Source organism: Mytilus californianus, unplaced genomic scaffold (assembly GCF_021869535.1).
Source record: "Mytilus californianus isolate M0D057914Y unplaced genomic scaffold, xbMytCali1.0.p SCAF_7, whole genome shotgun sequence".
NCBI lineage: Eukaryota > Metazoa > Mollusca > Bivalvia > Mytilida > Mytilidae > Mytilus > Mytilus californianus.
Window position 1 is genome coordinate 52,044,735 of NW_026262723.1, and position 23,683 is coordinate 52,068,417.

The 23,683-nt window shown below is 31.8% G+C and overlaps 1 protein-coding gene across 1 annotated transcript in view; it reads left to right on the plus strand.

Annotated features, from left to right (window-relative positions):
* Positions 1-88: 88 nt before the first annotated feature.
* Positions 89-23,683, plus strand: part of LOC127709720 (uncharacterized) — a 53,446-nt gene continuing 29,851 nt past the window's right edge. The window contains exons 1-11 of the mRNA XM_052215384.1: positions 89-241; positions 1,969-2,076; positions 6,483-6,552; positions 7,186-7,237; positions 10,486-10,593; positions 11,933-11,981; positions 15,779-15,837; positions 16,314-16,349; positions 18,695-18,747; positions 22,501-22,561; positions 22,992-23,063. Of these exons, the coding sequence (XP_052071344.1) occupies positions 205-241; positions 1,969-2,076; positions 6,483-6,552; positions 7,186-7,237; positions 10,486-10,593; positions 11,933-11,981; positions 15,779-15,837; positions 16,314-16,349; positions 18,695-18,747; positions 22,501-22,561; positions 22,992-23,063 (705 nt within the window). The 5' untranslated portion in view covers positions 89-204. The remainder of the gene's footprint in view (positions 242-1,968; positions 2,077-6,482; positions 6,553-7,185; positions 7,238-10,485; positions 10,594-11,932; positions 11,982-15,778; positions 15,838-16,313; positions 16,350-18,694; positions 18,748-22,500; positions 22,562-22,991; positions 23,064-23,683) is intronic.

Consider the following 23,683-nt stretch of genomic DNA (forward strand, 5'->3'; position numbering starts at 1 on the left):
TGCAACAGATTTTACCCAATTTCTGTTTCCAAACTATGAATTAGATATTATTGAATATACCAGTATATATCTAAGAAACAAATTATAACATTTAAGAAGCGAAGCGATATATCTTCGAATCCACCAGATTTCTTTTATAACGTTTCAAATGATGCTGACATCAACTTCCGTAGCAGCCGATGCTGAAATTTTCATCCAGATGTAATGCCACTGCATGATCCTCTGTTAAAGAGACTGAAAGGTTGTTGTTTCAGTGTTTGTTTTCAGTTATTTTCCCATGTTAAAAATCTACTCCCACGGTTCACAGTTAGGTAGCTTTACTGCCCTTTAGGGTTCTTGACCAACTTATGGAATCACGAGCATACTGCAATTAATTACTGCCAATACTGGGCTGTGCAGAGGGTTACAAGCAACTTTTCATAATTCGTTTTCCAGGATACCAGTAGTTTTCCATGTTTTATAATTCAGACATTATATCTTACTGCTCTATGATGGTTGCATTAACACTCGAAGGCCTCAGACTCAGTCAATGGAAAATCGCCAATCAGTGATTCAGAATTGTAGCTCTGGATTTACCATTCTCGATCACATATATTACCCATTGAGCACTAATCAAAATCCTTGATTTTTGACATGTATTTATCCTATAAAGAATTCAGGTCCTCACGAGTGGGAGAGAGGCTCTCAGGAGTGTGAGAGTCGATCACAGAGAGGGACTGCATTATTTGGGTTAGAAGAATACATAAATTGGTAGCAGTTCCTGTTACTAGAAATGTCCGCATTGTATAACAACCAATAATATATACATGGTCATGCGGCTAAAGTTGATTTAAAATACGGTTGAAAAAAACATACAGAAATTTGTAGGTGGCATTATACTATCACTTTTTTATTGTTACTCACAAAATATATTTAGGCAGGCACTGATCTAAAAAATGTTTGATTTGCAAGGAATCTGTGAAAAAGTAAATATAAACAATTTTTTAAATCATTATGTAAAAAACATTAACATAATGAAAGGACAAGACATTTTTTTTTGGCCCAACCTCCTTTTTCCATATTCTGTTATTTTTTTGTTTTCTTTAATTTCAATTATATTCATGTTTTAATGTGATGTATTAACTTCTTATCTACCACAGGTACCTTTACAGCTCACTACTACACACAGCTGATTAGTTAGCTACTGCAGCTGAATTGTAGGTTAACTACCAGAGATAATTTGCAGTGAGAGAATTTTTCACAAATTGTTAAGGCTGTGTAATGAGTACTCTAATTAAATGTTTAATTAATCAGTATTTATTGTATGTATATTAATTGAAAAATGAAACAAATACCAAATCAATTTCTTTCTTTTCCTTATCAAGCTAAGTGAAAGCTGCCGTAAACGGATGTAAAAAGTTTTCAAATTATTTGTCCATGTTTGGCTTCTTCATCCTCGGAAGCCTCGCAGTCGTGTTCCGACAAACTAAACTATCCCTTCCTATACTTCCAAGGGTTTTAAAAGTGGTATATTTTACAGAAATATCTGTCACTGGGACTGCGCAAGTGTATGTTTACAGCGGATCTATCAGTCACAGCGAATATGGGGGGCTCCCACTGCATTGAGGATCATGCAATTTGCGAAGCTCTTAGTCTGGGTGTCTTTTTTGCTTGCAATGAGGGGTTTTGTACTGTCTTCATGTCCTGTAATAATATATCTGTTCTTCATTTGTCACATAAATAATGGCATGTCTCAATTGATTAATGTGAATATAAAAAACTCAATACAATCATGACAATCAGGAGTATTGTGGTGTAAACCCGATATATTCAAGAGAATGGTATTGAAAATCCAATTTGACCTTTTTCTGAAGTAAAACAATATTTTTCTCATTAGAAAAAAAAGTGGTGGGTAGAAACCCCAATTTGCAATTTTTTATCTGCAGCTCAGGTTTTATTTTTATAACATGCTTTTGGATATATTTCCAGGAATAGTACTTGATCTTAGGACAAAGAAAGATGTTATCACAGACAACAGTCCTATTTTAACAGAACTTTGTATAATACTAGAGGATATCTTTACAAGGGGCTGTAGAGGTAACAATTTAGTTTTTGTCTCGCCTTGAATAGTCTAAAAGTGAGACTTAGGTGTGCTATTTCCAACGACAGCATTGGCGGTAGCTCCGGCATCAACAATGTATAGTTTGTGATTAGGTCAGTTTATGGGGAACCACTAGTGGTAAGTTAATAATATTTGGTATGCAGTTGTATTAGCATTGGCACATCTCATTTCCATGGAGATTATTTGGACACGCCCCCTCATTCATGGTCTATTGACTTTGAACCTTTTGCTACATGTAACTTTACATGTAATTAGTTCGTGATTAGGTCAGTTTAAGAGGAATCACTAGTGGTAGGTCAATGATATTTGGTACGTAGATGCATTAGCTTTGGCATATCACATTTCCATGGAGATTATTTGACCCTGCCCCCTCAGTCATCATGTCTACAGTCTTCAAAACTTTTGCTTACTTTTACATTTATTAGTTTGTGATTAAGGGGAACCACTAGTGGTACGTCAGTGATATTTTGAATGTAGATGCATTAGCATTGTCACATCTCATTTCCAAAAATTTATTGGCTCTGCCCCCTCAGTCATTGTCTATTGACCTTGAATGTTTTGCATAGTTTACATGTTATGTTTTTGATTAGATCAGTTTAAGCAGTGGTTCCCAAGGCTTTGAGAAATCAACTGGACATTTGGTCCAGTAAACCATTCTTCTCAGCTGGACCAGACTCTTTTTTACTGGACATTTTCACATATGATTTGGACAAATGAAAATCAAAAATTTTGCTGGTCATTTGGTCCAGTAATGCATATCACTTAACTGGACCAAACCAATTTTTACTGGACTTTGCCCAATATCCAGCGACCTTGGGAATGACTGGTTTAACAGGAACTGCTTCTGTTACTAGTCAATGATATTTGGTATGCAGTTGTATAATCATTTGCAAGTCTCTTTTTTCATGGTTGTTATATGGCCCCACCCCCTCAGCATGGTTCTTCAACTTTGAAACTTTTACATTATTTACAAATTAAAGTTTGTGTTTAGGTTATTGTAAAGGGAACCACTCATGATAAGTCAATCATATTTGGTATGCAGTTTTATAAGCATTGGCATTTCTCATTTCCATTGGATTATTTGGTCCTGCACCATAAATCATGGGTCATTGACTTTGAATGTTTTGCATAGTTTACATGTTTGAATATTGCCATTTGGATTCAATATTTGCATTATACTATCAAGTTTTATATAGAAAGGTGAAACATATATCTGTGTCAACAGTTTATTATGTACAAAGATCAGTATTATATTAGTGATCCATATGAATCTAATATGTTTGGTTTGCCAATACTATCCCTGTTTAACACCTTTATACTCTTTTTTATGCTCCACCTACGATAGTAGAAGGGGCAATATGTTTTCTGGTCTGTGTGTCCGTCCGTCTGTCCGTCTGTCTCGCTTCAGGTAAAAGTTTTTGGTCAAGGTAGTTTTTGATGAAGTTGAAGTCCAATCAACTTGAAACTTAGTACACATGTTCCCTATGATATGATCTTTCTAATTTAAATGCGTTATTATAGTTTTGACCCCAATTTCACGGTCCACTGAACATAGAAAATGATAATGCCAGTGGGGCATCTGTGTACTATGGACACATACTTGTTTTCTCATGTTTTTGCGGCATAAAAAATACAAGTTAGAAATACAAAAATATCTCAACAAAACTTACAATAGTGTGTTCTATCCTGAATATGTACTAAATATTCCATATTGCTAGAAACAGCAGAATAAGTTAGGAAATTTGAGGCCCCAGGGGCAAAAAACTGAGAAAATTGCCTACCCCCTGGGTCATAAAACAAATAATTTAACTTGTAAATGCTATGATTTTATGATTTTAAAGGTCTTTATATAGAAAACAATAACTGTGCTTGGAAGTTATGCAAAAATCAGATGTTAGCAGTCATTTCTGTAAAATTTTAAGTGAATTTATACATCAGACTGGTATCTGCATACATACAACTATTGCAAATATGGCTTTGTTTTATCACTTTTAGCTCATATATTAGCTAAATTATGTCAGATATATAGTTAGAGATGATACTGTTGTGACAAGAATTCTAAACTGACCATTTGAGGTAGAAATTATGAACTTTCATTCACAAATAGGCATACCAGTAAAATGTTGACTGGAGACACAGGCAGGATTGGATACTTTATATAATCTTGAATGTTAAAATGATTGACTGCTAAACATTACATTTACAGTATTCTGAAATGCTTTCAATATGTTATCAGAACAGTTTTAAACAGGTTCTAGGCATTTCATGTCAGAAAACATGCAAATAGGGTAAGCTGGCAATAATTAAAGTCTTGTTTTCAAATTCTTTAAAAAAATGAAACAGGGGAGGGGGTATAAAATGTACAGTAAAAGAAAACTTAGAGTTTATGCAGTAATTTCTTTAAGGCTATAATTCTGATAAATAAGTATTAATGTGAGAAAAAGTGTTTTTAGAGAGTTTTCTATTGGAATAAATGTTTGTATAGGTTGCACTTTGTAAATACAGCTGTTTCTCAAACCAAACCTCTTTTGGGGAGATATAGAATATTCATAGATAATTAATTTTGTTTACATACTGGTTCCCAGTTATGATCTCTATGTTTCATCTCATAGAGACATAACTTGGGAATGTTACCAGTAAATATACATATGCATATTGTTTATATTGAAATCTGTGGTAATCCTACAGTCAAGGTTAGTTTAAACTCTTAGAAATTCGGGACATATAAATGTTGAAAATATGCCGCACAGCCCTATATTTTGACCTTTGAAAAAAATAGTAGTGCATATGAACTAGGATGTGATTTTTTTCAAAACTTCATAGTAAAAGTGGTACAGTTTTAGCCGTAAAAGGAGTTCCTATGGGAAATTGCATTGTCAATATTTACAGAAATGCAACCTATAAATAGACAGTTAGCCCATGTCACTTTTCATTCATATTGAGGGAAAACAGATTTCTTTCTGAAAACAAATTTCCAAACCAAATATTTGTATCAATGAAAGTATTAAGCAAATGGCTGGGTTTCCGTACATCATAGGTTAAATCTGAGTATCTTATGTGTGATACTAGTATTATGGGTATAGAATAAAACAAATTAAAATTGGTTATGCAAGACATGAGCTAATGCTTTTTTGTCCGGCTGGTGAAGTTTCAGCATTGTATTTAAGCAATAAGCTCTTGAGGTTTGTCAGAAAATTTCAACTCCTGTTTGTGTTAAGATCCCTATCTTTGAAACTTGTGGGTATAAGTAAATATTTAAAATATATATTATTTGTTTTATTGTTTAAACAAGTTCACAACATTTTGATGACTTTGCCCTGACATCAATTCTAGGTTTTCCAGTTTAACATGTTTAAGCTTAAATAACTGCAATTAAGAAAGAAATGGTTGTTTATGATGTGAATTGATGTTGGATAAGTGTTATTTAGAAAGCAATCCAAAGATATATAGGTTTTAAAAACTACATTTCTACTGGGAAGAAGCAATTCCTGTCATCCCATCGAAAACATCAGAGTGATTTAACATGTAATTTTTTGGTTTAAATGTTAAACTGTATTTGAGAGAATTGAATGTTTCTTTATTTGTACTTTTAAAGTTTGTTTAAATGTTGACCTTGCACACATCTTTAGTGCTTAACACAAATTGACCATCAACAACACTTGAGGATTAATTTCTTAAAATATTTTCAACATATATATATGTACTGTTATAAATTGAATGTAAACACATTTGAATGTATATATGTTATATAAAAAAGTATGGTTATCACTTTTATTTTAGGAATGACTGTAATATTTTTTTTGTATATGAAGAAATAACTTTAAAAATGTGGTGCACACTGAATAACCTACATGCACCACATTTTTTAGGTTATTTCGAATAGACATAAAAAATATTACAGTCAGTCCTTATAATTTAATTCTAAATTCCATTTTTAAGGAGTAAATCATGAAAAAACATTGATGGCAAAATTATGTCTATGAGCTGATAGACAAAAAACTTTCAGCCAATCAGAAGACATGTTACATCCATTTGAAATTTAATATTATATAATTATGATTATTTTTGCTGGTTATGAATTTTAAAAGTCATAAAACATTTTCTTCTTGGAAAGTATGTAATTTGTGGTAACATCATTTTCAATTTAAAATAACAAAAAAATTGTATTTCAATGAATATTTAGATAAGTAGAATGCCTACAGCAACAAAATCCAGGAAAATTAGTGTCTGGCGATTATTAAAGAAGCCACAATATATTTTTTTCTAAACAATAATTCAAAACTGTTTAAGGTAGGGTCATTAGAAAAAAGCCATTGTCTCATGAAATATAATGCTTCATTTGAGAGCTTGTAGAACATTTAATGATTTCTTGCTATTTCAGACACATCATGGTTTAACAAGACAAATTACAGGTATTGGACATGGATTGAAAAGATTGGAATAAAAGGAAGGTAAGAATATAAAGCAATCTTAAAACTGGGTTGCTGAAACAGCTGTTTTAAACAGGTAAGTATTGGGATAAATTACGTTTTGTGAATGTGAACATTCTTCAGGAGAAACCCTTTTTTGATTATTTTTCTTAAGATACTGTGGATTTGTTATTATTAGAGGAGTACACATTTTCTTGGATTTTGTGGATACATATAGGTTAACTTCATGTTTAAATATTCAAAGAAATGCAAATTTTCTATAGGCTTGTATGCTAATTTTGGCCAAACCACAAAATTCAATATCCAAGAAAATAATTTTTTTCTTCAATCCAGGAAAATTAGTATCCACCAAAATAAATGAATCAACAGATCCAATGAAATACTAGAGAGTAACCAAGATAAAATTGTTACTGCTATGTAAACTTTGAACTGATTTATGACATTTAAACATTTAGGAAATATGAACTATAAGGGAGCAAAGATAGATTAATTAATGATTTAGCTTGTGCCTGTTTCTTAAGAATGAGTGTGTTTTTAATATATATTATATTTCCAACTGAATACTTGAATATTTACCTATATAGATACTAGGCTGAAAATATGTTTTAAATTGATATGATTGTACAAGTGTATAAATGTAAATGTGTATTTCAGGTATCAGCCAGCATTTCACATGGTGATAGATACAGTAAAAGATTGTAAAAAGGTACTAGATATCAAATGTTTTAAATTCATGCTAGTCTAAAGAACAAATTATTACTGGGTCATGGAGACAGTGTTGATGAAAACTCTAAAAGCATCTTTTGGGTTAGAAATAATTAGATAATATTAAATTGGTAAAATTGTATTATTCACAGGGGAATACAAAAGATCTACTAAGGTAGGAATTGTTATCCCTACTAGAATCTTAGGTTGATACTTGATCAATTTTTTTTCTTCAAAATTATGTACATAAAGAATAAATAAACTATTTTCAAAAGGACAAGTTCTGAAGACAGTTCACATAAATATTATTTAAGAAAAAAAAATGTACACATAGAAAGTTATCAATGTGTGAAATGTGATCCTGTGGAGTAGTAGTAAACCAAATTATTTTCGTGCTAAGCCCTTTCTAGATGACTTCACATGCAGCCATTTATTTCATGATTTTCTTATTTTCTAAATGTATTTATAAAAGGAACATCTGTATTATATTAATTCGCAACTTCTTACATTAAAAATAATAATAAAAATTCTCTATTTAAAGAGGGTTACACAGTTAGCTACAAAACTGATCTTCCCTGAGGCCCTCATGAAATACATTGAAATATAATAAAACAAAGAATTACAAAATAATCACATAACACACATAAGAAAAATTAAATGAGAAATTGATATGAAATATGCAATTTTCAAAACAGGTAAAAATAGTGAATTCATATAGTATTGGCATCATTTAAATTACCTCAACAATATTTAAAGTTTAAGTAAATGAGTGAAATATTATTATGCATATAAAATTACACAGCTTCTTAATGTTCCAACAAGTAATTTTTATACGCCCGTTTATGGGACGTATTATGGTATACCGTTGTCCGTCTGTCCGTCCGTCCGTCTGTCCTTCTGTCCGTCTGTCCGTCCGTCGTCAACATGTCAGACATTAACTCAAAAACGCTTTAACCAATTTGCTTAAAACTTTAATTTGGTGAATTGTTTATATCTATTGATGTGAGCTCCCTTTCATTTTTTATAAATTTTAGATTTTACGTTTCCAAGTTATGGGGTTTTATTCATTAAAAAAGGGGGATTTTCCAGTTTTCGGACAATAACTCAAGAATGCTTTCACCAACTTGCAAGAAATTGTGGTGAATTGTTAATATCTATTGACATGAGCTCCCTTTTGATTTTTATATATTTTAGATTTTACGTTTCTGAGTTAAAGGGTGTTATTCATAAAAAAAGGGGGATTTTCCAGTTTTCCGACAAAAAATCAAAAATGCTTTCAGCAGTTCTTATGAAACTTCAGTGAATTGTTTATATCTATTGATGTAAGCTCCGTTTAGAATTTTATAAATTTTACATTTTACATTTCTGAGTTATGGGGTTTTATTCATTAAAAAAGGGGGGATTTTCCAGTTTTCGGACAATAACTCAAAAATGCTGTCAGCAATTCTCATGAAACTTTGGTGAATTGTTTATATCTATTAATGTAGGCTCCCTTTACATTTTTATAAATTTCTAATATGACATTGAGAATTAATTGAACTTTAATTGTTTATAGTCTGACAACAGATTTACTAAGTATTGCGCAACAGCACAGTGTATTGCACAACAGCAAGAAATCTTAATTAAATATAAATTCAATTCATATAACCAAGTTCAAGTTCTTTGAATTCATTTATCCAGAAACCTATAATATGTCAAATATTTAATACAATCCAAATTCAGACCTGTATCAAGCTTGAATATTGTGTCCATTTTTGACCCAACTGTTCAGGGTTGGACCTCTGCGGGCGTATCCAGCTGCGCTCAGCGAAGCAGTTTATTTAAATCTTTTTTGAATGAACTTGTACCTGCAGTTGATTTTTTCAGGGATACTGGTAAGTTATTCCATATAACAGATCCTGAATATATAAAAAAATTTCTAATGCAGCTCTGTTTTGGCTTTTGGAACTTGCATTTTTTTGTAAGACAATATTCTTCAGACAATATTAGATAAATATACAGGGGCTTCATACTTAAGACATTTATGCAACAAAACAGATTTATGGTATGAGATTCTGTTCTCTACTGTCATCCACCCAAGCTGTTTAAACAGTGGTGCTGATGCTGAAAGTGGATTAGCAATTAAATTAGCATTGGCATTATAATGCAACTCACAAAAGTCACAAAAATAAATTGCTTGTGAAAATTAGTTGGTTTACAGTATTGGATCAATATATTTTACAGCAACGAAAAAGTTTGGGCTTTAAAAATCAATAAAAGTATTGAACTCATACACAAAAATGAAATTGTTACAACACAAACTGTACATATAAAGTCTGATAAGAGAATATATTCATTTATTTAAACATTGCAAAAAACCTTGTCCATATAACAAGTGCAGTATTATTGTGATAAAATATAAAAAAAAAAAAATGAGATATGGAATTAATACATATGAGATAAAAAATGATGTAGATGTAAGCAACAATATCATATGTCACTGCCTTCAACAATGAGCATAACTTATACCATATACATTTGTAGTAAGCTATGAAAGGCCAAAATTACTCACTATCGAATTTACAGTATTACTTTTTATTATACAGTGACATACAACTACACAGGATCTATTAAAGCTTGTAATGTGATGGTAAGCTGGGGGAATTTTTGTATAAATAGAGTAATAGTCACAACGCGAAGCTTTAAAAGATATGGTGAAGATGGTTTATAATTTAATGACTCAATATTCTATTATTATACCCCAGCTTTAAAAAAGTGGGGGTATACTGTTTTACCTCTGTCTGTCCATCCATCCGTCAGTCCGTCAGTCTGTCCTTCCGTCCCATGAATATTTTTCGTCGCATTTTTCTCAGGAACTACATTACAAGGATTTCTGAAATTTGGTTTCATGGTTTATATGAGTCAGCTATACCGTGTGATGCGTTTTCAGATTAATCACTCAACAACTTCCTGTTTACCAAACACTTACATCATTTTACACAACACATCCAAGTTGAAAATTTTCGTCACATTTTTCTCAGGAACTACATTACAAGAATTTCTGAAATTTGGTTTCAGTGTTTATATAAGTCAGCTATACCGTGTGATGCGTTTTCAGATTCATCACTCAACAACTTCCTGTTTACCGTCAAATATTTGGGCTGGGGGTATCATCAGTGAGCAGTAGCTGGCAGTTTCACTTGTTCTAATAGTTTATTTGTTGTAACAGTTGCTATTTATTGTATAAGACTTAAATGAATTTATTTACAGACATGTACCTACTGTGGACGTGGCAGATTATTTATTAGGTCAGCTTTATCAAAGAAAGTGCTGGCAGTTCCAGTGCAACAGATTGTTAAAGACCAGCAGTTACTACAAGTAAATATATTTTCTTTCTCAAAACTTGTAAAATTAGATGTGCACAAAATATGCTTGTATTCTGCAATGGGTAATTTTTTAAGCAGCTAACTTTTGCTATATTTATTGGTAAACTAACACTTTCTAATATCCAAACTATAAAAAGACTAAATTCTGGTTTCTGCTTCTAAAATAATAGTTTTTCATATTTTACACCCAAAAATGCATGTTACTTTACTAGATTTTTACACAATGAACATATAAACTGTTTCAGTCATACAGATTTATAAATGTAAGGGCTCATTACCTTCAGTCTGTCAGGGGTACTACTTGAACAAATTATTTTTAATTTCTTGAAGAAGTAAATAATAATATACTTATATAAGTAAATTTGTTATGTTCATATTTTCTTATAAGGTTTGAATAATCTCCCCTTAATTTTCTAAAAAAAATAACTTGTATAAGTAATTTCTTTTTACAACCCCTAAAATTCTCAAGTTTGGGATGTAAAAACATACCTTAAACAATTTTTCTCTTGTTAGCTCATAACTTTTTATTAAAGTTCAACGTTTCATCTCATTAATTCAACAAAGAAACTAATTGCGCAAAGATCTTAAGTAATTGCGCAAGGCCTTCAAAAATTGCCACTTGGAGGCTTGTAAATGAGCAGTGTTTTGAAGATAACAGACAAATGAGATTTTCATTGTCCATGAAATTACACATAAATGATTAGTAAAGACATCTGCAAAGGACAGACAATTAAAAATTAATCAAAATCCAAAGTAATCAAATTCTGAAGAGTAAAGAACACAAAAAAAAACACAAAAAAAAGGAATGCCTTAACAATCTTTGAGCACCAGTCCATTGTGAGTATAGCCAAGTTAAGGCACTTGTATGAAAGTTTTAATGGTGGTGATTATTATAGAAACACTGCCAGAAAATTTTAAGGAAATATTCTATTAAAATTTTATACATGATAAACAGTGCCTCAAAGGTTAAAATCAGTAATATTTCAGGAAAGTGAGAGCTGATTGAATATTTTGAGGGAGCTATGCCCATTAGAAATGTAAATTGATATAAAAAAACCAACATTGTAAGCGCTCTGAAGATAAATGAATTTAATTTCTCACCGAAGTTCAATAATATTTATTTCAAAGGATTACATCATTAATATCTTGGACAAGTTTGAAACACAGGGCCAATCAATTATTTTGGGGAGATTTATACCTTTGGAAATATAAATAGTTTGGAAAATCAACATTGTAATAGTTCTCACTTCTGTATTTCTCATTAGTATAATAGATTTTAAAATCAACACATACAGTAATGAGTATAAAAAAGATGTTTTTATTTTTCACAGGAATATTACTATTCATATAACACAGTGATAGGAGATGAAATATTGTCTGGTAAGTTTAATGGTACAATTTATATTTAATGTAAATGAAAAATGATTTGAAATCTTTAACTGATTTGCATGATTTTTTTATGCCCCTGTTGTGGAGGGGCCATTAAGTGATACCCTTGTCAGTCTGTACGTCTGAATTTTTGTTCCAATTTGGGTGCCGTCACTATTACCGTTCTAGAGTTATGCCCCTTTATAAATGGAATAATTGCTGAATTTTTCATTCCCTGTCTCTAACTTTAGTTTGCCTCAACCAAATGTTATGAAACTTAAACACAATGCTTTTTACTATAAAACACTGATCGAGTTCGAATTTGTGTGTCTTCACTTTTACAATTCTTTAGTTATGTCCTTTTATAACGTTATATGGAAATGGGGGCATCATCTGTGTCCATTCTCCATTTTTATGCCCCACCTACGATATTGGAGGGGCATTATATTTTTCGGTCTGTGCCTCTGTTCGTTTGTCCATCCGTCCGTCCGTTCGTCTGTCTGTCCCGCTGCAGGTTAAAGTTTTTGGTCAAGGTAGTTTTTGATGAAGTTGAAGTCCAATCAACTTGAAACTTAGTACACATGTTCCCTATGATATGATCTTTCTAATTTTAATGCCAAATTAGAGTTTTGACCCCAATTTCACAGTCCACTGAACATAGAAAATGATAGTTCGAGTGGGGCATCCGTGTACTATGGACACATTCTTATTTCAATTTGACTTGAAAGTGTTTAAAGTTTATTAAACATGACATTATAAAATATCATTCTGAGGAACCACTATCCAGTTTAATAAAATTAACTCAGATTACAATTTTGATAAAAACAAAAATTCTGTTTGTCATTTGTTTATTGCAATAACAAATTTTTTATAATGTCAAAAATTAAAATGTCTTACAATGAGAGTTAACATTGTTATAGCTCCTTCACTTAATTGCTTGAACATATGGTGCTACCTGTGTCCATCCTTCTGTACTACCCATGTCTATTCCTCTAAAATCAAACAGTTGTCTGTAGTTTTTTCATTATGCAAGCAGGTATAGATCAGATATTTTTAACACATATTATTAGAGTATAATTATGATTTACTGATGAAGAGTTACAGGTCAACTTTGCATTTCTTACTGGTAAACTAACTTTTGGAAGAAATTTGGAATTTCATGACAATTGCACCTGCACAGAATTTTAGCTCACTTGCCTTGAAAGGACATGTGAGCTTTTGCCATCATGTTGCGTCTGTCCTCATCCTTTTGTCAGGCATCCTTTGTAAACTTATCCTTTGATGAAAATACTGAACCTATTTCTACCAAACTTGGGGTGATTGATCCTTAGGGTATATCTAGAATAAAATTTGTGTTTTTATTCCGGTTAGTTAACAAACATAATAAGCAGTTTGTTGGATAGTTGTATCATTGTGTCAATCATACCACATCTTCTTATTTTATATTAACTGTGTTTCATCTGTAAAAGTCCATTATGGATGTTGACCTGACTGTTTTCATAATAATGTAAATTCAGAAATTATTGCAATATTTTAATTATTGTGAACAATCGCAATAATTAATCTCACATTTGTGTCAAATGTACATCAATCGCAATAATTAATCTCACAGTTGTGTCAAATGTACATCAATCACAATAATTAATCTCACAGTTGTGTCAAATGTACATCAATCACAAAATCACAATAATAAATCTCACATTTGTGTCAAATGTACATCAATCACAATAATTAATCTCACATTTGTGTCAAATGTACATCAATCACAATAAACGTACATCAATCACAATAATTAATCTCACAGTTTGTCAAATGTACATCAATCACAATAATTAATCTCACATTTGTGTCAAATGTACATCAATCGCAATAATTAATCTCACATTTGTGTCAAATGTGCATCAATCAATCGCAATAATTAATCTCACATTTGTGTCAAATGTACATCAATCGCAATAATTAATCTCACATTTGTGTCAAATGTGCATCAATCGCAATAATTAAGTCTCCCAAACGAAGTTTGGGAAGACTTATTGTTTTTGCTCAGTTATTATTATTATTATTATTATTATTATTCTTCTTCTTCTTCTTCTTCCTCTTCCGCCGCTTTTAAATTTGAACTTGTCTGCACCCGTTCTCCAAAACCGCTTGTCCGATTAACTTAGGGTTTCACAATATGTTAGACTAACATGTCTAGTGGTGCAATCAGGGTTTTGTTTGTGCAATGGGGTTTTTAAAGATGTACTTTGAGGGGCAAAAAGAAAAGAGGGTTTTACTATAGAACCCTATGGGATTTTATTTTTTTAAATTTTCAAATGATTATAAATTGAAAACCGTTTGTGATAAACACAATCTTTTTAATTGAAAATGTTCTTAATGATAAAGCCCATTAAATGAAATACAGGGTTAGTCCCCAGGGGTCACCCCCACCCCCTGCCATTTAAGAAAGTTCTAATATCTCCTAAGTGGTCAAGATCCCCACCCCTAAACCATATATATTCTGGTTTGTCATGCTAAGATGGTTTGGATGATATACAGGGTTAGTCCCCAGGGGTCATCCCGACCCCCTGCCATTTGAGAAAGTTCTAATATCTTGTAAATGGTCGAGATCCCCACCCCTAAACCATATATATTCTGGTTTGTCATGATAAAGCACATCAAATGAAATACAGGGTTAGTCCCCAGGGGTCACCCCCAGCCCATGCCATTTAAAAAATTTCTAATATCTTGTAAGTGGTCGAGATCCCCACCCCTAAACCATATATATTCTGGTTTGTCATGATAAAGCACATCAAATGAAATACAGGGTTAGTCCCCAGGGGTCACCCCCACCCCATGCCATTTAAAAAAGTTCTAATATCTTGTAAATGGTAGAGATCCCCACCCCTAAACCATCTATATTCTGGTTTGTCATGATAAGGCACATCAAATGAAATACAGGGTTAGTCCCCAGGGGTCACCCCCACCCCCTGCCATTTAAGAAAGTTCTAATATCTTGTAAGTGGTCAAGATCCCCACCCCTAAACCATAAATATTCTGGTTTGTCATGCTAAGATGGTTTGAATGATATACAGGGTTAGTCCCCAGGGGTCATCCCAACCCCCTGCCATTTGAGAAAGTTCTAATATCTTGTAAATGGTTGAGATCTCCACCCCTAAACCATATATATTCCTATTTGTCATGTCACGAACATTTGAATGACGTATACGGTCAGTCCCCAGGGGTTCCACCCACCCCCAATGTTCTAATATCTTGTAAATAGTTGAGATCCCCACCCATAAACCATATATATTCCTGTTCGTCATGTTACGAACATTTGAATGACGTATAGGGTCAGTCCCCAGAGGTTCCCCCCACCTCCAATGTTCTAGTATCTTGTAAATGGTCGAGATCCCCACCCCTAAACCATATATATTCTGGTTTGTCATGCCAAGATGATTTGAATGATATACAGGGTTAGTCCCCAGGCATCACTAATGCATATAACTTTACTGGACCAAACCAATTTCCACTGGACGTTGCCCAATGTCAGGCGACCCTGGGAATTACATATTATGGGAGCTTCGTTTGGGAGACTTCGTAACAGCATCCTGTTACAATCATTTCTTGTTAATCTCACATTTGTGTCAAATGTACATCAATCGCAATAATTAATCTCACATTTGTGTCAAATGTACATCAATCACTATAATTAATCTCACATTTGTGGCAAATGCACAACAATCACAATAACAAATGCAATCAATAATTTCTGAATTTGAAAATATAATGGAAGAATTAATGACAATAATAAACTATTATATTTACAGAAATTCTGATATCACTCTTACTGGAGCTTGCAGAAGTCACATTCCATTTAAAGATACATGTAAGTTCTTCAATTACTTACAGAATGAAAAAGATAGCAGAGGTTTAACTGAATTTCTATACTTTATACATAATGTAATTAGAAAAATTCATTCAGTGTCAGAGAGAAAATGAAATTTTTTACTTTTCTGAAACATGAGAAAGATTATGTGGAAAGTTTAAGGTGAAGAATTAAAACGACAGTAACTAAACATGTACACAAACACAAAATATTGAGAAAATTGCAGCTACATGTACAGATGTATTAAAATTGCAAGAAAATAAATTAGCTATGAGGAATAGGGTGTACTGTTTTAGATAAATAATGCATTGTTTGGGCAGTAAATAAGACCCAATATTTTCCCAAAGCATAAGAATACCTAACATATTTATGTATTTTTTGCATCAAATTTTTTCAAGCTTCACAGTATCTATTCAAGTTTATTTGCAATTAGCATATGTTAAGCATAATTTGTTTTTTCTTTTGATATTTTCCAGAATTCCAGTTTCTTGGACAAAACCTGGGAACTGCCTGTAAGTACATGTAGTTGTTTTATTCTTACTCTTAATCTAAAACGGAAATTTTCTTTATGTTTAATAGCTGTCTAGATTTAAAGGTCTGAGGACACTATTATTATCCTTTGATACTCATGATCATTGTCTGTGAATTTCTTATACCTTCTCAATCTACTCCTGATGCATGAACAAACAAAAAATTGAGATCAAAGTGGGCTATAAAAAAAATTGGTCACTGAATTCTAATGTAGTGGCCCAGTTGAAAAAGGTTGAATTTAAGGTTGTTAGAAGCTGTCATAATGAATTAAATTTGACTCAAATATTCTGTCCATATATTGAGTTAGAGTTGGCAAAGCTATCAGCATTTTTGAAATAATTTTCCCAAGAAACTGCATTTAACAAGTAAAAAATAACTTAAGTTTGTGCCATGTCAATTTTGTTTTTAAGTTACATTTAATTTGATAATGAAATGCATCTTGAAGGCAGTTGTATTTTCTAACCATATTTGTCCCAAATGTAAATTTAAAACAATAAGTCATTCAAATATAGGTTAATTTTTATGTCTAGCCTTGACAGAGTTAAAGAGAGACTTAGGTATCCTGTTTCCGGCAGAGATTATTTGGCCCAGTATCTCAGTCATCAAAGGATGATAACTGTGCCCTCATACCATGTCATTTTTGAAACAATATTTAAAATTTGAGTTATCTTCCTTTGTCCGTAATTGTAGTTGAACTACAAATATGGACAAAGAAAGATATCCCTTATTTATAGTATTGCCTTCCATTGCTGAATACAATGTAACGTTAAATTTTAAGTTCCCACTTCAAAATGAATGCAATCTTTACCATTTATATAGTGTTCACACACACTTAAATAAGATGATAACAGATATACACTCAACTTTATCTTTTACTTTAAATTATCTTCTAAAAGATCATGTCATGTCATCATGCATGGTGACCCTTTTTAGCTCACCGGGGCCCAAAGGGCCCCATGTGAGCTTATGCCATTACTTGGCGTCCGTCTTCGTCCGTCGTCTGTCGTCGTAAACTATTTCAAAAATCTTCTCCTCTGAAACTACTGGGCCAAATACCTTCAAACTTTAACTAAATGTTCCTTAGGGTATCTAGTTTATAAATTGTATCCGAAATTTTGATCCATCGACAAACATGGCCGCCATGGCTAAAAATAGAACATAGGGGTCAAATGCAGTTTTTGGCTTATATCTCAAAAACTAAAGCTTTTAGAGCAAATCTGACATTGGGTAAAATTGTTCAATTGGTCAAGATCTATCAGCCCTAAAATTTTCAGACAAATCGAACAACCCATTGTTGGGTTGCTGCCACTGAATTGGTAGTTTTAACAAAATTTTGCAGTATTTTGTTATTATTTTGAATATTATTATAGATATATATAAACTGTAAGCAGCAATAATGTTCAGCAAAGTAAGATCTACAAAAAAGTTAATATGACCATAATTGTCAATTGACCCCTTAAGGAGTTATTGCCCTTTAAAGACAATTTTACACAATTTGTTCATCAAGTTTGCTAACATTTAAAAATCTTCTCCTCTGAATTACTAGGCCAATTACCTTCAAACTTTAATTAAATGTTCCTTAGGGTATTTTGTTTATAAATTGTATCCGAAGTTTTGATCCATCGACAAACATGGCCGCCATGGCTAAAAATAGAACATAAGGGTCAAATGCAGTTTTTGGCTTATATCTCAAAAACTAAATCTTTTAGAGCAAATGTGACATGGGGTAAAATTGTTTAATTGGTCAAGATCTATCGGCCCTGAAATTATCAGACGATTTCAAACAACCCATGGTTGGGTTGCTGCCACCGAATTGGTAGTTTTAACAAAAATTTTGCAGTTTTTTGTTATTATTTTGAATATTATTATAGATATATACAAACTATAAGCAGCAATAATGTTCAGCAAAGTAAAATCTACAAAAAAGTTAATATGACCAAAATTGTCAATTGACCCCTTGAGTTATTGCCCTTTAAAGACAATTTTACACTATTTGTTCATCAAGTTTGCTAACAGTTAAAAATCTTCTCGTCTGAAATACAGGTGAGCGATTCAGGCTCTTGAGAGCCTCTTGTTCATGATACCACAATAGCCAAATCAGAGGAACCCAAATTATGTTGACAAATTAAGAACTGAGATCAAGCAAACCACATGTTGATTGTAAAATAATTATTAACTGTTGGAGCAGTATAAATAGACTTAGAATTAAAGAAATTGATTTAGAAATAATTTGCAATTATCAAAAGACAAACAATATAATTATGTCTGTATGTGCACTATATGTATCAATAGTCACATGAATATGTGTTCATTCATTTTTTCACAGATCTATAAAAACTTTGAATTTGTACCATGTGGAGATCTTGGTTTGAATGTACAGTAAGTATAATATTCTATTGTGAGATGATTGTTTAAATAAAATTTGGTGGTTGATTCCATATTTTTTCATGGGACTGAAGAATTATAATCTCAAGTTCACTTGGAAAGAGATTGTTGTTGGATATCAAGGAAATTTTTACACAAGGATAATATACAATATAATTACTCCTTTAAAGTAGGTTAAATTTGTCCTGAATAGTATTCATACTATTAGAATAAAATGGATTTTACTATTCCTTTACAGTGTTAGTTCTGGTTAGATCACTGAGATCAGTATTTATTTCACATTTTAGTTAGAATAATTGTGTTTTCTAATTTGATTGAATTTTTGGATAACACATATACATCATGTACATGAATTGACAGATTTTATTTTAAAATAAATAAATAGCTTTATACAAAAGTAATACAGCTTATAGAATGAACATTATTACAATAAATATTTGATGCATCAGTGTCATAAAATTAAAATCATTGTACAACATAGGATATATACATATGGTGGAGAATGACAAAATAAGTAAGGGAAAAAAACTACATTGTGCATATTTTTTTGACGTTCAATAAAAATTTATTTTAATTATTTAGTTCTTTCACATTTTTAACTAATACGCCATGAGTTTAAAAGTTTTTTCAAATACTATTTTGTTTTTCTAACATCACTATACCTGTTACATTCTAAAATAATGGTAAGAGTACTTTTAAACTGTGCAGTATAGATAGATATTTGATGCACACCTGAGCTGTGCAGAATACAGCACAGTACGATAGAAAGGATTTGGCCTCTTATTTTTTAAAGTCTACAATGCAAAAACAAAAATTTGGCAATTAAAAAAAGAAGTTCCTTAAATTATTGTTGTAGTTGCATTTTATCTGACAAATAATGCATTGTTAAAAAGCAAGAAAACAGCAATAAATCATTATTGAAGAAAGACAGACAGCACCATGGCCAAAAGAAGAAAAAGACCAGAAATAAAAAAACTTGCTATTTTACACTTTTACTCTTTTACTTAAAATCCATTTTAAAATAATGTGTATTCCCAAATTAATCTGATGTTATTATTATGCAAAAAGGTCAAAAGGATAGCATTGCAGATAAAGAATAACTTATTAAAACATGACAGATTCACTCTGCATATATATTAGACATCAAAAGTCACTCCATGAATTTCACTATGAATGTTTAGCCTACTACTATTTGACTCTGCAAACCTAAATTTTTGATGAAATATAAAATCAACTTGCTTTGTATATCTGTGAAACACTACTCTGTTAGTCTACATATTTGAGATATAATTAATGAGAAAAATTTGAAAAGATTACCAATGTTATTAATTAGAAAATAGTATCTGTAGACAAAAAATAAAAGATGCAGATAATGGGTATGACTGAAAAAAAATATTATCATATGGGGTATACATTACTGAGACATCAACCCATAAACACAAAAAACCCTTGTAAACAGTAGTTATCCATCAGGTTGTTGATTCAGAGAAAAGACTTTATATTGCACTAGTCATGTCTTCTTTGACTGTCCATGACGTTAAAATACTAAATCCCTGGGATGTGTTTTAGTTGATTTTAGTCTCTGATGCATGATTTTTTATTATTAATTGTTTTGGCTTTTATCTAGCTGTCAGTAACTGCGAGATACTTTTTTGTTTATTTGACCTGTTGATACTAATTGTATTGCTTTTTTGTTAATTAATGTTACTCAGGGTTATATCTGGTCTATATACCAGCTTTGATAAGTGTTTGGTATTACTATAAATTTTCACTTCGTACTATGAACATCAAAATTATTTATTTTGTAAAAATATTTCCTTTCTCTATTGGTACTGTACACGTATACCTAACAACAAAATTATTTTCATTTACCTGTGTTTAAAGTTATTGCAAATGGCTGATATAATTTTGTTCGAGCATATTGTTTTTCTTTAATTGTTTAACATTTCTTACCGATATAACATGTTACTTTTATTATTCTTCCCTTAGTTTATTTATTTTGTATTTACATTGTATCATAGGTCAAATTTATTTGTTCAGTGTATGTTCAATGGTTTTAATATGTCCTTTGATTGAGTTAAGCTATTTCAGTTATTATTTTATAGTGTGTCTTTCTATGTTGTGATGTTACACTATTGTTTCAGAGAAAGGGTGAGGGTTTGGTACCATTAAAACGTTTAAACCCGCTGCATTTGTTTGCACCTGTCCTAAGTCAGGAATCTGATGTTCAGTAGTTGACGTTTGTTGATGTGGTTCATAAGTGTTTCTCCTTTCTCGTTTTTAGCTCACCGGGGGCCAAAGGGCCCCATGTGAGCTTATGCCATCACTTGGCGTCCGTCATCGTCGTCTGTCGTCGTAAACTATTTAAAAAATCTTCTCCTCTGAATTACTAGGCCAATTACCTTCAAACTTTAATTAAATGTTCCTTAGGGTGTCTAGTTTATTAATTGTATCCGAAGTTTTGATCCATCGACAAACATGGCCACCACGGCTAAAAATAGAACATAGGGGTCAAATGAAGTTTTTGGCTTATATCTCAAAAACTAAAGCTTTTAGAGCAAATCCGACACGGGTAAAATTGTTCAATTGGTCAAGATCTATCAGCTCTGAAATTTTCAGACGAATCGAACAACCAATTATTGGGTTGCTGCCACCGAATTGGTAGTTTTAACAAAATTTTGCAGTTTTTTGTTATTATTTTGCATATTATTATAGATATATATAAACTGTAAGCAGCAATAATGTTCAGCAAAGTAAGATCTACAAAAAAGTTAAAATGACCGTAATTGTCAATTGACCCCTTTAGGAGTTATTGCCCTTTAAAGACAATTTTACACAATTTGTTCATCACTTTGCTAACATTTAAAAATCTTCTCCTCTGAAACTACTCGGCCAATTACCTTCAAACTTTAACTAAATGTTCCTTAGGGTATCTTGTTTATAAATTGTATCCGAAGTTTGTATCCATTGACAAACATGGCCGCCATGGCTAAAAATAGAACATAAGGGTCAAATGCAGTTTTTGGCTTATATCTCAAAAACTAAATCTTTTAGAGCAAATGTGACAGGGGTAAAATTGTTTAATTGGTCAAGATCTATCGGCCCTGAAATTTTCAGACGAATCGAACAACCCATTGTTGGGTTGCTGCCACTGAATTGGTAGTTTTAACAAAATTTTGCAGTTTTTTTGTTATTATTTTGAATATTATTATAGATACATATAAACTGTAAGCAGCAATAATGTTCAGCAAAGTAAGATCTACAAAAAAGTTAATATGACCAAATTGTCAAGTGACCCCTTTAGGAGTTATTGCCCTTTAAAGACAATTTTACACAATTTGTTCATCAAGTTTGCTAACATTTAAAAATCTTCTCCTCTGAAATACAGGTGAGCGATTCAGGCTCTTGAGAGCCTCATGTTTATATAGATTAGACCGTTGGTTTTTCCCGTTTGAATGGTTTTACACTAGTAATTTTTGGGGCCCTTTATATCTTACGGTTCGGTGTGAGCCAAGGCTCCGTGTTGAAGACCATACTGTGACCTATAATGGTTTACTTTTATAAATTTTGACTTGGATGGAGAGTTGTCTCATTGGCACTCATACCACATCTTCTTATATCTATTTATAAGTTTTTACTTTTGTATCATCTCTTTATATATCTCATTGAAATGTGTTTAAACTTAAATGTTTTGAGTCAAAATGCCTTACAGACTAAATGATTGCATTATTTCTTTTCCTCCATTAGACAGGTTCAGGAATATTTCATTGTCAAGTCAATAAAACCAGGAAGTGTGGCAGAGGAAGATGTGAGTCTCTTATTAATCAAATAAATCTTGCCTACATTGCCTGGCAATGAGGATTTACTGTCGAAAAAAGTCTTTATCTATTTGCCAAAATACAGGTATATTTAGAGAAAAGTAAAGTTTGACCCCTCCATTGCAAAATTTTTGATGAACTTATTGAAATTATGAAATGAATACATGCCAATCAGGGATAGATTATTGCAAAAATGATCCTACAGTTATGTTTGGCTGCATCAGTTTTATGCCTTATAATACATTTTTTATTTTCCATAATTTAACATGTTTAAGGGTCAATGAAAGTTGCCTTATCATAATTTCTCCTTTACCTGTAAGTTAATCTAAAAATCATTTAGAAATATTTTTTTTGTTCTATAAAAAGGTTTTGTTTTGTTTTTTAATCCTAATGCTAATACAGTTTCTCTTTCTTTTGCAGGGAAAGATAGGACCGGGGGATATTATTGATGAGTTATATAGCTTTGCACTTACTCCATTAAGTCTTCCAAATGTAATATATTATATCTTTTTAGCTCACCTTTCCAAAGGAAATGTGAGCTTTTGCCATCACTTGGCGTCTGTTGTCGTACGTCCGGTGTAAACTATTGCAAACATCTCCTCCTCTGAAACTACTGAACCAATTCCAACCAAACTTAAGCTGAATGATCCTTAGGGTATCTAGAATACAGTTTGTGTTTTATTTTCTGTTTCCTCAGAAAACATGGCCGCCATGGCTGAAAATAGAACATAGGGTAAAATGCAGTTTTTGAGTATCTAGTATAAATTTTGTATTTCATTTCCTTGTACGTCAAGAAACATAGCCACTACGGCTAAAATGGAACATAGGGGTAAAATGCATTTTTTTGCTTTTGAAGAAAATATGACAGATACAAAGAACATTTAAATGGCATTTTTAAGCCACTCATTAATATATATTGAAAAGCAAAAATAATCATTGATGAAAAATTTAGGCAAAAAATTACAGGTGATTGATTCAGGCTCTTGAGAGCCTCTTGTTTAGCCACAAGTTTTATTTATGTTTGTAGTACTAGAAGCTTGAACATATTTTATTCTGGAAATAACAAATTTGAAAAAGTACGTCTTATTTGAGGGTATGATATACATAACAAA